The sequence below is a fragment of the Pinus tabuliformis genome, chromosome 9, assembly GCF_031772625.1.
Source record: "Pinus tabuliformis cultivar Carrire ecotype Pingquan chromosome 9, CPIR1, whole genome shotgun sequence".
Taxonomy (NCBI): Eukaryota; Viridiplantae; Streptophyta; class Pinopsida; order Pinales; family Pinaceae; genus Pinus; species Pinus tabuliformis.
This window is the reverse complement of record NC_142307.1, coordinates 534015459-534030339: the sequence shown is the minus strand read 5'-3', so window position 1 is coordinate 534030339 and position 14881 is coordinate 534015459. Positions and strand designations below refer to the sequence as shown.

General features: G+C 40.7%; 1 protein-coding gene across 1 annotated transcript; it reads right to left on the bottom strand.

The window, feature by feature from the left end:
- Positions 1 to 447: 447 nt before the first annotated feature.
- LOC149149597 (uncharacterized) lies at positions 448 to 4326 on the bottom strand. The gene has a single exon (XM_089442527.1). It carries the CDS (start codon positions 4324 to 4326, stop codon positions 448 to 450), a length of 3879 nt encoding a protein of 1292 aa, XP_089298653.1.
- Positions 4327 to 14881: the final 10555 nt, after the last annotated feature.

The window sequence follows — 14881 nt, the reverse complement described above, 5'->3', positions numbered from 1 at the left end:
ATTTCTCCCCTCTCACGCATATTGCTGCGGCCTGCAAGTCTGCTCGGGTTCCTATTCTGCTCAGAAGTGATTTCCACCGATGAGGAAGGCGAAATGACTGGCCTCTATGTAGCAGCACGACCCCTGGAACCGCCACGACGGCTGCTCATTCTGGGCCTTTCTCTCTGCATCTCCAGACAAGAATTCCTCTGAGAAATCTTACACTGAACCAGAGAATGTTCCGTCTCTGCCAGCGCTTGCTCGGACGGCTTGAAGGAATGCAGGAAAGCGGCATGGGGTTCGAGTTTATGGAGCGCCATCCTCCTCGCTCTCTGCTGCGCAATGAATGCCGAAAAGACCAGCTTTAAAACCCAAGTTACTTCACCCTCCATCGCATTTACTGTGCCTGCGTGCTGGTTAATCGTGGCTCGTCCGGGCTGACACCTGCCCATGTGACGAGCCACTTGCCTATCGCGCGGTGAAATCACCCGCATCCGGGAGAGAGAGGTCTTTTTGCACCAAAGAGATGCAATCCTTTTTGAGTTGAGCATCATCTACCGTATCCAGTGAGCCTGAGAAGTAAGGTGTCGACTGTGACACGCCTTGATTTGCCATCCGATCTGCTACCTGGTTTGCAGTTCTCCTTACATGATGGAAGGTTATATTGTGGGGATTATGGAGCTTTTCCTCCAGGGATTCCAATCGGCTAAGCAGCCTCCAACTTGTTGCAATTTTGACTGCCTTAGCCCCAGCCTGTATTCTTTTGGCCGCCTCTATGAGTATAAGAGAGTCGCCTTCAACTTCAAGTGGGAAGAAGTGATGTTGTTCAGCGAGACAGATTCCTTTCCAGAGACCTTCCAGTTCTGCGGCGTTGTTGGTGTCTTTGCCTATTGTTCCATAATATAAATGTACTGCTTCTCCTGTGTGTCGTCTGATGACTCCCCCAAATCCTGCAGGGCCAGGGTTACCTTTGGCTGCTCCGTCGAAGTTCAGCTTGTATGAGTTGAATGCTGGTGGGGACCAAGAAGATTGGGAGGTGGATCTGATAGAGGGATTGGCGATTACCTTGACTAAGGCCTTGAGATCAAGATTCCATTCTTTCAGAATGAGGCGCTCCTGCTGAGTTTCTGGCATGTCAGTGTCCTGCCAGGCTTTGATGGCCAGGGTTTCCTGAATGTTTTTTTTGAGGATGAGCCAAATATCATCTATAGATCTGTATGTGTTGTTGAAGATTCTGTGGTTACGCTCCTTCCATAGGGTCCAGTACAGAAAGCCTGGTATAATACTCCACAGAGAGTTAAGAATCAGGCTTTTAAACGGCTTTTTGGACCAGTTCCTTATGTTTTCCGTTACATCCTCCTGTCTTTGGTTTGCTCTCATGTTGCATTTCTCAACTTTCTCCCAGAGTTGCTTTGCTAGTGGGCACATTTCCATTAGGTGACTAATGGTTTCACAGTTGATGTTGCAGTTTGGGCATCTGGAGGGCCCGACAAATCCTCTTTTTATCAGATTATCCCAAGTGAGTATGCGTTTTTTGCTTAGTAGCCATAAAAAGGTAGAAATCTTGGGCCAGTGCCCTGAGTGCCAGACTTGTTCCCAGATTTGATCTTTGGCCGCCTGGAGATCTGAGTAGCGCAAGTGATGGGCTTCTTTTGTGGTAAATGTTCCTTTGGTTGTGTAGCCCCATCTGAGTTTATCCTGCTGGTTGGAGTGGCAGATTTTCCTGTTTGTGAGTTCCTGATCAATATCGGTGTACAGTTCTCCCTGCCAGTCTATTTGCCAGAGTCGCGCCGGTTTCCATGTCTGAAAGTCATGAAGTGTAGATTGCTGCCAGAATTGGTGAACCTGTGTGATGCTCTCTTGCTTCATATGAGCTTGCCAAAGTGGTTTGTGAAACAGATTTGCAAGTTTAGGGAGTTGCTGCCATGAGTCTTCCCAGAATCTGGCTGCTTTGCCTGAGTGAATTTCCCAGAAGCTGTGTTCTTGTATGAAGCTGCTTTGAGTTTTTGCATTATTCCAGATGAGTGATCCTTGCGCTGTAGGGTTGATTCTGATGAGATCACTCCATTGGCTGCCTTTGGCGTATTTTGCTTGCCATAATTGAGCCCATGGGGTGTTTGGCTTGGAGACCCAGTTCCACCAAATTCGAGCTCCCATTGTGTTGTTGCTTTGAAGCGGATCCCGAAGTCCTAATCCTCCTTCTGATTTGGTTTTACAAACCTCTGTCCAGTTGACTAGAGCCCATTTCCGATTCAGGCCAGTGGAGCCCCAGAGGAAGTTGCGTTGGAGATTGCGTATGGCTTTCAGTACCCATTTTGGAGCTGCCAAGATGGAGAAAAGATAGAGCGGCATTGCTTGTAATACTGATTTGATTAGGACTAGCCTGCCTGCCATATTTAAAGCCCGGAAAGTCCAGGATGAGAGCTTTGATTCGAGTTTATCCAAGAGCGACCTCCAGGACGCATGCTTGATTGCTGAGTCTGAAAGGGGAGCTCCCAGGTATTTAGAGGGCAGGTGGGATATTGTGAATCCCAGAATTCGAGCAATGTTCCTTTGCGTGGTGGGGGGGGTGTTGAAGAAGAAGAGTTGAGATTTTGCAGCGTTAATGGAAGTGCCAGAGGCTTCAGAGAAGAGGGAGAGAAGAGATTTGAAAACAGAGGCTTCTTTTGAGGAAGGGTGCCCGAAAAGCATAGTATCATCAACGAATTGCTGATGTGTCTGAGGAGTGCGACCATGGAGAGAGATGCCTTTGAGAGCTTGGGAGGAGACTGCCGATTTGAGGAGCCTGCTGAGCCCTTCGGCCATTAGAACGAAGAGAAAAGGTGAAAGTGGATCCCCTTGCCTGATGCCACGCGAGGGATGAAAAGGAGATGAGGGAGAGCCATTCAGTAAGACAGAGAAACTGGGAGATGTGATTAGGTTCATGATCCATCTGGTCCAGGTTGCATTAAAGCCAAAAGCCAAGAGCATTTTATGAATGTAATTCCAGCTAAGCTTGTCGAAGGCTTTAGAAAGATCTAATTTTAGAAGCATACCTGGTTTTTTGAGAAGCTTTAATGAATGTATTACTTCGTTTGATAGAATTATTCCATCCATGATCTGCCGGCCTTCTACGTAACCCGTCTGTTCTGGAGAGATGAGCAGGGGAAGGAGCGGTTTGAGTCGGTTTGCAATGACCTTTGAAATGAGTTTGTAGATCACATTGCATAGCGCTATTGGTCTGTACTTCTCTGGTTTGTTTGATGCTGCTTCTTTGGGTACCAAGGCTATGAAGGTTGAGTTGAGGGCCGGGAGGACCCAGTGCATGCTTCGGGATTCCTCCACTAGGTCCCATACTTCAGCTTTGATGAGTTCCCAAAATTCATGAAAGAAATTGGCTGTGAATCCATCAGGCCCTGGTGCCTTGCCGTCTTTGAGCTGAGCCATGGCTTCTTCAACTTCCTTTAATGATATGGGTTGGAGCAATTTATTGTTGTGATCCTCATTTATAATTTTTGGAATATGCTGCGTGATGGCTCTGATTGCCTCATCCCGGTTGCCGTCAGGTTCCTTTAGAATGTCCTTGAAGTATCCTGTGAATTCTTTTTCCATGTCTTCATGAGCCTCAATTCTTTCACCCTGTTGATTGTTGACGAAGGTAATGTTGTTGTGCATACGCCTTTGTATGGTAGTTTTGTGGAAAAATTTTGTATTTTTCTCTCCATCTTTAAGCCAGCTGATTCGAGATTTTTGCCGCCATAGAATTTCCTCTTGTTTTTGACGTTCTTCAATTTGATTCCAGAGGATCTGCTCCTGTTGAATTTGTTCTTCTGTGCGGCCTTCCAGAATGAATACTTGCTGTAGTGCTTTCATTTTCTGCTCCAGTTTTTGTCTGCTCTCCTGTATGTTGCCAAAATGAGTGCGGTTCCATACTTTGAGAACTTGTTTCAAATTTTTCAGCTTTTGTTGAAACTGATACATCTTAGCTCCCGCTGGTGGGATGTAAGATGTCCAGGCATTATTGACCACGACCTTGAAATTAGTGTTTGTGAGCCAAAAGGCTTCGAATCGAAAGGGTCTGTTGCAGCAGTTGCCAGGTCTGGACCATTGGAGCAAAATTGGCCAGTGATCTGAGCCTCCTTGGGGAATAATTGAGGCGTTAAAATCCCCTCCAAGGTGGATCGCGTTGTCTGAAATTAAGAATCGATCTAGCCTTGAGGCAATGTGGTGAGCTCCTCGGCGCTTGTTGGACCAGGTGAAAATGCCATTGGAGGTAGGAATGTCCATGAGCTGATTATTTTGTAGGAATTGCTTGAAGCCGCTGCTATCACTGTCGAGCCTGATTCTGCCCCCTTGTTTTTCTTCCATGGATTTTATTATGTTGAAGTCGCCTCCTCCAATCCATAAGGGGAAGTGTCTGTTTTCATTGAGGGTGGAGATCGTGTCCAGGAGGTCCAATTTTTGCTGAATTGTCTGCGGAAAATATACATTGGTGAGATGCCCATGGATATTGGTTCCAATGAGGTGGAAGGTAGCTTGAATAAGATGAAGAGTGGCATGAAAATTATCAAGTGAAACAATCTGCGGGTTCCATAGAATGGCAAGACCACCAGAGGCCCCTGAGGCGTCTACTGATATTGAACTGCTGCCTGCCCATATTTTATTGCTAAGTCTGTCTATCGCTGTGCTGCTGCTTTTTGTTTCTTGAAGAAAAACTATTGCTGGTTTTTCTTGCATTATCAGATTTTTGATCATTCTGTGTTTGGAGGGACTGTTGAGTCCTCTTACATTCCATGAAATGAGCTTCATGTAAACTGAGATTTGGGTTTGTAGAACTTGGTCAACTTGGGAAATCGCCCCGAATCCATAAGTAGCTCCCCTACTATTATTGTTCTCTGAAGGTCTGTTTTTCTGCCCCTTTTCTTTGTTTCTTTGAGGATCTTTTTTCCATCCCAGTGGCTACCTCCTTGTATTCCCAGGCTTTTATGGTGCTGCACCTTGGTTAGGACTCCTTCAAGTTTGTCTATTTGCCAGGGGGGGATTGAGTTGTACTCTTTTTGCTTGCATGCTGTCTCAAGTTTGGAGATGTCAAGTTTGGAGATGTCAAGCTCTTCTAGATCTACATCTTCCGGGTCTTCCTCCATAACAATTGGAGAGTTGTGGTCCTCCTCCTCTGCATCTTCATGAAGACTCAGGGCTAGAGCTGCGTCGAGATCCATATCTGATGCTTGTTGCTTTTCATTCAACATGGTTTTCCCCTTAGATGGGAATAAGGGACCGAGATCTGAAACTGATTTGGTTTTCTCTATGGAGGGTGAAGGAGCAGCGGTGGAAGAGGCTGGGTCTGAGGAGAACAAGGGGGTGGAACGGATGAGGGAGGGTGAGGGTGGGAGGGGCTGATCCGGGGAATCAGAGTTGGGACTATCTTGCTTATCATGCGAGGCTAGAACAGAGAAGCGGTTCTGGGGGTCCGCTTTAAAGGCTTGATCCGTAGCTGCTTGGTTTTTTTTGGCGTGCCTGCGGCGGGTGGGGATTTTGATGAAACCATCTGAGTCCTTGTTAGAATCATTAGATGAAGCCTTGTACTGTGCATTTAAGGGACAGTCTCGGAAGAGGTGGCCATGCTCATGGCATTTTCGACAGCGGAAAGGGATATGCTCATAATCTAAAGGCTGTTTCCATTCAAAGTCATCGTGAAAGAGACTTACCGAGTCTGCTAGGGCCTTGGTTAGGTGCATATGAACGCAGATCCTAGCATATGAGGTGTATTTGCGAGTCTTTGTTTCGGTTGCAACTTTGATGAAGGTCCCCAGTCTGTTGCCGATGTCTGCCAGCGTTTCTTCTCTCCAATATTCCACGGGAAGGGAATACATTCTTATCCAAACAGGGGCCCAACTGAAGTCTTCTTTATCAGGGTTGAATCTGGGCTTCCATTCCGTTAGATACAAGCCTGAAGAGTTAAAGAAGTATGGGCCGCCTTCGAATATCCTTATTTTGTCCTCTATACAGTGAAAGATGGCTGTAAAGAAGCCCTTTGGGCCAAGCTGCAGGGTTACTTGTCCTTTGGGCTTCCATTTTGAGGCTATCCATCCTTGTAAGGCTTTTTCTGTGGGCCAGAATCCCAAGAACTTTCCGATAAGTGCATGATCCTGCATGAATTGGATCTCCCCATTGATGCGGTGGCTTGGCAGCTCGATCTTGATCGGTTCTGCGGCTTTTGGAATACATGTGGCTGAGGTCACTTTTGTCTGAGATGACGTCGCATTGGTGTGCTTATCATTGCCTGTGTTGTCCTCTTCATTCCGAGCTGAATGCAGCTTTTCCTCATTCGTCCTTTGCTTTTCTTTCTCAGGTTCTGGACCTGTGCCTGCAGGGTGCAGAGTCGCAGTCTTCTGCGTCTTGTCAGATGAGGGCGTGTCCATTGGAGGGGAGGCGGAGCTCTCCCCTCCTGCAGCTTGTGCCATGGTTGGCCTTCAGAGGAAGAACCTGCAGCGGCAATGGCAGGTCCCTTCAGCGGCGGCTAGGGTTTTGAATCGATTGCTATTGAATCGCATCAGAGCGCTCTCTCTATCCAATCGTTGATCGCAATGTAATGTAATCTCTATTATTATTATTATTATTATTATTATAATTAATATTATTTTTCATCATAATAATAATAATAATATTATTATTATTATTATTATAATAAAGATATATAATTTTCTTTTTTGTTATTTAATTATATGATATGTTATATAAATGAGTTACTTGTTATGAGATAGTTTGAATTGAAGTAATTTTTTTTTTTAATTAATTAATTTATTTTATTTTATTATTTATTTATTTTATTTTTATTTTTTTGACTTATCAAATGTTATTAAGAGGGAGTATTAGATTAATTTAATGCTTTTTCATTTTATTTAATAAGGGTTTCCAGGTGCTACTTAATTTAAGACCGTCATCCCTATTCATGTTATTGGAGGATTTCTCAATTTCAATTGCCTCTTTCACCCTTCTTTTTAAATAATGGTCTTCCTTGTGGACTAATTTTGCTTGTTCCATACATATATAGTGTGAGGAGAAACATGCGTGCTCTGCTAGACCTGATTTTTCCGACCTATTTCTTGTAATACCATTAATGTGTTCTTTTAATCTTATTCCAAAGGATCTCCCTGTTTCACCTATATAAACTTTACCACAAGAAATAGGGTTAAGCTTTCCAGATCAGTAGCTTCTTTATCTTTGGCCTTATTTGAAGAGGCCCCTTTTGTTTATATCCTTGGAGTATTTGGATGAATCATCATCAACATGACCCCAATTGAACAAGTTATTCTCAACAACAATGGCTTCATCAAAATTTTGCGCCAAAGTTTATTTCACTGCCCTCTTCACAAACTATGATATGCTTGTTGGCAAGGCAAAAGTATAGTAATCAATTATAATGGAGGCATGAGGTGCTGTCTCCGGAGGAAATTGGTTCAATATTCAATTGAATCTATGATTAAAGTCTTTCACCTTTTTATTTCCCCCCATCTTCACATTCCCCAACTCTTTTAATAACATGGTTGTTGTTTTGTCATTGACGAACTTTTCTAGAAACAAATTCATAAACACCCTTCAATTCTGAATTGAATTTGCAGGAAGACTATGATACCAAGCAATCACTCTACCATATGAGGTACAAGGAATGACTCTACATGCAACATTATCGTAAGGTACCTCTAGCATATGCAAGTGTAGGTAGAAATTATCCAAATGGTCTTTTTCTTTGATCGCCTTGTCAGGATCATATTTTGTTAATATATTTTCTGGGTGTCTTGGCATCTTATGTAAAATACCCAAAGGGCAAGTGGACTCTAAGTCATCCAATCCAGACATTGGTATGCCATGTCTTTATCTGTTCCTCCTCCTCTTTTTTAGAATCTGAGGGATCTTCTTCCTCTTATTTGTGTCCTCATAACATGTGGAAAGTATCGTCTGAAAGCACAATGTTGTCCCCATCACCCACGCTAAAAGATGGAGGTTGCTCTCGTTTTTCTATATTTTTTACAAATTTCGCCAACTCTTTGAGAGTAGCGAAAATAAAATATTCTACTGTATAAACCACTATCCCAGTAGGAGTGGTTGCTTTATTCTTCGGAAATAAGGAATATTATTTGCTCCAAGAATTAATTCGATAACCTTTGTGAACTTACGGGTTATGGGTCGAATTGCCCAGATATGCTCGTAAGAAATCTCGCAACTTTGTTATGGGTTGGGTTGAGAATATCTGCCTGCTTCAAGAATATGAGTCAGAGAAGTGCTGGGAATTTTGTTGCCGTGTCCAGAGGAAGTATGATGTAGGTGGGTGGAGTTATCAACTATAAAAATCTAGATGCCCTCCTTCTAGCTCTAGCATTGTTGATAGCGCTGGACCTATAAACATTCAAGGGGTCTCCCTGGCATGTGGTCCCAGCTAGACCTCATTGGATTTAGTTCTCAGTAAGAGAGAGAGTCACATATGCACCTTTGGAAAGCAAACAAGTGTGCCTGGAGAATTTTTAGTTGCTAGTGCATCAAGGTTCTTCTACCATAGAGGGGAAAGAAAGTGAGCCTCTAGGAGAGAAGTAATAGTACCACCCTAATAAAGACACATAAAAACAAGGATTCCTCGTCTAACATCCAAAAAAATAGTCCACACGAACACGACAAATGTTATAACCATTACGACACATTCTCAATAGAATACGCACTAAAATAACTGAAATAGTTCAAAAACCTTAGTACTGGTGAAAGAAAACATGAACCATGAACATTTATAGAATAGTCTTAGAAACATCCATAATCCTTGTGTGAAAATGTGCTGGCCATCAAGGCTTCAAATATTAAGGAAAAGTGCCAAGATGCAGGAATACAACAAACATCACTTGCTCCAATAGTGGAGCATTGGGACAACTACTTCCTCCCCAAAAGTACTAACTTATCTCTCTTATGCTTTGTGGGAGAAGCCAAGGCTAAAAGTCCTTTATATGAGAAATTATGATCTATTTATAACCTGAGGAGTGACCTTTCATATCCTCATGGCTTTTGACTTTCTAACTTCTAGTGGCCTTTGGACCTCTACAACCTTTGAAGTTCTAAATGACTTTTGGAATTACGTATGAGTTGTGGTATTAAATGTCCTTTGGAATTTGGTGACTCTTGAATTTACATGACTCTTGGACTTCTACTTGCTTGTATTTACAATAATTATAAAAATATATTTTGTATTCCATGTCATCATATGATGAAGCTTGACACATCACCATCTGACATGACTGGGACTGATAGTGACTAATTATATGGACTTTCTTTACCGATGACATGGTTGCTGCTATGTTTTTTCTTTATCATATTATGCTCACAATGCTTCCACCCTCCGAAGGGTCTTCAATCTTGGAGTATTCATGGTACCTTGATCATCAAGTTTCAAGTGTATTCTTGGTTTTTCTTGTGCTTCATTTGTTTATCCTCTTTATCCGATCTTCTTTGTGTGTGCTTTCCATGAGGTCCCTATAATACCTGTTTCTACAATCACTCATGATGACCAACCACCAGCCTAAAAACATCCTACTCTACCATGTTTTATGCAGATTTTACTCTTCATGCCTTTTGGGCATGCCTAAAAAAGTCAATGGAGCTACACAACATAAGGGTGCACTTTGAAAGACTGAAGGGTTGAGAAGGAGGAGCTTTGAGGCTTCAGGATGTGCTCATGCACCCTAAAAAGCAAGGTAGTCAGGGCAGGGCACATGCCATAAGTCTGAAGGAGGAAGGGAAAATATTCGGGCTTCCCAAGTGCGTTATGCGTTCAAGGGAGAGAGGAAGGGCACATGGGCACACTCATGAAGGCTAAAGGCTAAAGCTTCATGCCTTTGAGGTGAGCTCATGTGCTCAAGAGGGCACAAAGAGGGTGCAGGGCACAATTCTGAAGACTGAAGGCTTGGGATTTGTGCCTTTAGGATGCGACAATGTGCTCAATCAGTTCAGGAGGGCACATGGCGCATAGCGAAAGGTTGAAGGGATAATCTTTGGGTCTTCAGGATGTACCAGTGCACTCAAGGAGGACGCACTTCTTCGACTCGAAGGAGTTCACTCTAGAAAGACCTAGTCATTCTTAGAGGGCATAGTTTGGGACAAGGAAGGGGATTCGTGCTTTGAGAGTGCACCCAGCTCTGAGGGAGGGCACAGGGCATGCTTCTGAGAAATGAAGGATCTCCCATCAAGGCTTTGGAGTGCGCTCATGTGCTCTTGGCATTAATAGGCTCTCTTTTCAACTGAAACTTTTCTAAGTGTGGATGATTGGTCAAGGAATGGGAAAGATGAGTTTTGGACATAAAAATAAGTGAAACACATACTAAATCATCAATAAATATTAGACAAATGCAACCAACAATGAATATACATCAAAACACCACTTTATGCACATTTCCTAAGTACAAATAGTGAAGTGTGTGCGACTGCGACCCAAAAGTGTCATTTTATGACAAGAAAGGTGTTGTGGCCATGAAATTCAGATGTGGATATTTAAATCAATGCGACGACACTTAAGAACACTCAAAACACATGAATCGACACAAAACGACACTTGACAACCAAGGTGACAGTCGATATGACAATAAAGTAGGCTCCAAAATTCAAATGTAGTGAAATTTTGGAGGGTGTTGTAGCAGAAAAATACTAATTTAATATGTAATATTTTTTTCCTATTCTACACACAGATACCTTTCTAATGGTGCAAGAATTGTGTCAATCAGAGTTAGTATGCAAAAGTTATGCCACTTAGAAGTTGACATTCCTATTTTCACCACCATAATTCGTAAGGATACAATGTTAGCCCCCAATATTCATGGAAAAGGGGCTATCAATGTTATTATGATGTAGAAAACTCTATAAGAGTATATATTGTAACTCTAGTTAATTTTAGTTAGTCAATCCTAACCACTAGTAGGTTATTTGGTTGTGTTATAACAGGGCCACAGAGAGGAAAATGGGTTTCATTCCTTCGAGTGCATTTGTTCCATAATTGAAAAAAATAACCAAGAGTTATAGGAGGTAGAGTACATAGAGAGGATTTGTGCGAACCTGTAGCCATATTTACATACAAAGAAAGAAAGTGAAGCAATGTTACCTTCCAACTGGGATTTTCTCTCGAAAGGGTTTCCTTGAGCATATCTTGTGTCAAATGTATGTGCAAGTTTTTATTTTTCCATTCTCTATTTTTTTCATAATTTTAATTCGCATGCATGCACTATTGATGCGGGAGCATCTAACCCCCCTTAATCAAAATGCAAATTTTAAAGCGGAGAAGGAGGAGACGTGGACCATCGGAGTAAACCGGGGAAAATTTCTTTAAAATAGAGCTAATTTGATGGAATTAATAGAGTCTCTAGAAGACTTGTCATTTGTAATTATCTTCCATGTATGCATTGTTGAGTGATTTGTGAGAGGAAATCAAGGAGAGGATTGATCGGATCCTTTTAGTGATCCGATCCAATATTTTTGTAACGATGAACCTGCGTGTTCTATATATATATCATGAGACAGACAGGGAGAGGAATATAGAGTGATAGATAGAAATTTGTGAGAACAGAGTGATCAAAATGTAATCGAAGGAGAACTGTTCCTAAGGCTGAAATGCCTTAGGCTGTAATAGAAGCCTGTAGATGTATAATATAAAAGTGTGTTTTAGTGTTGATATTGTACACCTGTGTGTGTATTTCATAAATGAGTTAAATCCTGTGTTGCGATATTGTTGACCGACCATCGATCACTGTAGGATTAATGGCGATCTAAAGATATAGAATTAACTGTTGTGTTGCGTGCTTAAACGAATGTGGCAGATTCGTGTTTTAACGCAGAGATCCATCAAAGGCAAACGAGACCAAGCCAAAGAGGAATGGATGGGTCAATACACAGGATCCGTTGGATCGATATGATCAACGGATAGGATCATATCGCTGAGGACAGAGTCGCATCAATATTGCATCGGCAAATATGGTTTACAAAGGGACGGGCCTCAGGCTTCAAGAAATGCCGATGAGCGATCGCCGATATATCGCATCGGAGAAAACCCATTGGAACGATATCAGAACTGGCCGAAGAGATGATGCGATAGCGGTTTTGCGATTGAATGAGGACCGTCGGATTGGAGCCAGGATCGACGGTCCTGATTTGATCGGTGATCGGATTTCAGGGAATGCGATGTGCCGATGGCCGATAAGCGATATCACCGATAGGCCGATATAGCGCCGATCGGAGATCGGAGATAATGAATGATCGGAGCAGTGGAAAAGCTTTGGACCTGGACGGATCCGATGGAGTTCTGAACGCGGGTGTATAATTTTGAAGTCCGGCCTTAAGTGTTTCGGGTCGGGTTTTCCGTGTATTTCTTGTGCATCCATGTATTCTGATATGTTGTATGGTCCTGGGTTTTGAGGCTGAGTGCAATGTTTAACGCTTCCGATAAAGAGTGGGCTCATAACCCACAAGCCTTAGGATCGAAATTTGTAAATGAAAGGGGATTTTTCCTTACCCCAAAATCTCCTTTCATCAAGGGGAAAACCACCTTTCATCAACTATTAACAATAAATATATAGATCCAAAAATTTAATAAATCTGTAATAGTGTAGAATTTCAGATTTTAAATATAATTTTATCAGATATGCTGTGACGAATTGTTCGATGGAATATCCATGGCAGTTTATGAATCATATTTGTATAAGAGAAGGTTTCTTTGGGTATTTTGTGGAGATTTATAGTAGATTTAGATCAATTGGGCGTAAAGTAAGAAAACCCTAATTATGGCCGACAAATTTGTGAATAACCTTCATGATCCTGCTGATGAGTCCCATCAATAGGTATATTTTGAAGATCATCATGCCATCCTCTAGCCTTAAAACTATCATTATCTCACATTAATACACAATTTTTGTTATATTATGCTTAGTAAGAGGAGTAAAAGGGGTTTGTCATTGCATGTGGCCTAATGTGGTTTAATTGTAGGAAAAATAAACATTTTTAGGTGATTACTATGTAGGGGCTTTATGGAGTCAACCATGAGAGAATCTAGGGGATTTTCCCACCTCCTTAACTCCCTAACTCGGCTTGGGATCACAACATCCTCTCTCACTAGTTTGAATTCATTGGAAGCCGAGTAAATCCTAGTCCAAGTGAAGCTCAAGAGGGACAAGATCCACCATTTCCGAGATCAAGGAGGGAATCACTCCTATTTTCAAGGGAGCTACTATCAGCTACCATTTTTTATAAATAAAAAATAAGAAAATATCATTAGGATTTGAAGTTTTTATTCAGCTAGGTGTAGCTATTGAGCTTGAAGCTTGACATTGTCATTTTGAAATTTTATGTGATGTATGAGACCTTTACTTTATGATAATGAGAAGTTGGATACTAAGTTGCATCTAAGTTAGTTTCAGAGGGCTGAGACCCTTGGGTTTGGGCCCAACCCAAAGATTTTGGTCCCTCTTTTGTACTTGTGTTTTGTTCTTGATTCCAAGGAGTTCATAGTTTCTTTCATTTCAGTAGTATCAACAGGTATGACATTTTAGTTGTATCTTTTAGGCAAACAAATGATGTTGGCATTTTTTTCTCTTCTATTTTAGACCTTCTCAATGGCTCTTGATGCAATAAAATGATAACAAAGGCTCACTCTTGGCATAGTTTTCTGATACTAGTTTTATTAACTCTTTTGGTTTCGGAGCACATAAATTTATTGCTTATCTTTGTATTAGCTCTATAAGAACAATAGTAAATGTTGATCAATTTTGATCCTTCTTTTTGGAAGCCTGGATGCTCTTTTAGGAATATTTGGTTGGAGACTTATACTCCTAGATTAGTCTTTTTAGACAATCATAATATCAATGTAAAATCTTTTTATGAATAATTTTTTTTTACTAGCTTACAAAAAAAAATCTTCTCAATGTGATACCACCTATTTTTTTTTTCTTCATATTCTTCATCTAATAGTGCCATGATCATGCCATACTTAAGTGAATTCCACCTTATTTCCACATCATCTTGTAAAATATTATGGAACAATTTCCCACTTATATATTTATTACATTTGAAAAAACATATTAAATGAACTCGATTTAGGTCTAAATGTTTAACAAAAGTTTTACTCATGGAATGAAAAATATTTCCATGGTATAATAACTCCCCTTAGAGGCCAAACTTAAAGATGACATGTTGTTTTTCCTTTTTCCCTTTCCCGTTTGAATATGAATAATTAAATATGAATAATTAAGCAAAATACATAAACCGTTTGAATATGAATAATTAAATATGAATAATTAAGCAAAATACATAAATAACATTTTTGTTACTTATCCCTAAACATTAGTAAAATTTAAAATATTTATATAGAAGTAAAGTAATTAAAGTCAAATTGGTTTGACTGTATACGAAAAAATATAGTGTGCTTAGCCATGATTAATAACTGCAAATGTTATTCACTTAGTATTTTGTATTGTAAATCAAATCATAACTTCACTTATATGTAAATTTATATCAAACAATGACATAGAAATCAAATCTAAAGAGATTAATTAAACTTTCATTAATTTCTCATTAAATCCCTTTATACTCATCATGGTTACTCTTCTTGTTAATAATTTTTTTGCTAAAAATGTAATATGTGTTCTATTAAAATCCCGATTTGAGATATTATTGATGTAAATCCATCTTAACTCCAAATTTATTAAACATTATGAATGGTCCAAAAAATAATTAAGATGAGAGTTTTTTTAGTGCGATTTCTTAGACTTTTTCGTGCTGGAATCTGGTGGAAAAAAATTAGGTGAAATCTTGATTTGTGTTATTTAAATTAGTTTTTTGACTATATATATGGATTCAGCACCTTGGAAAACCCTTAGGACACTTTGATTGCATAGGATTACCCATC

Excerpts from the sequence above, each read along its gene's own strand:
- LOC149149597 (XM_089442527.1), bottom strand. The coding sequence starts at position 4,326 with ATGGAAGAAAAACAAGGGGGCAGAATCAGGCTCGACAGTGATAGCAGC.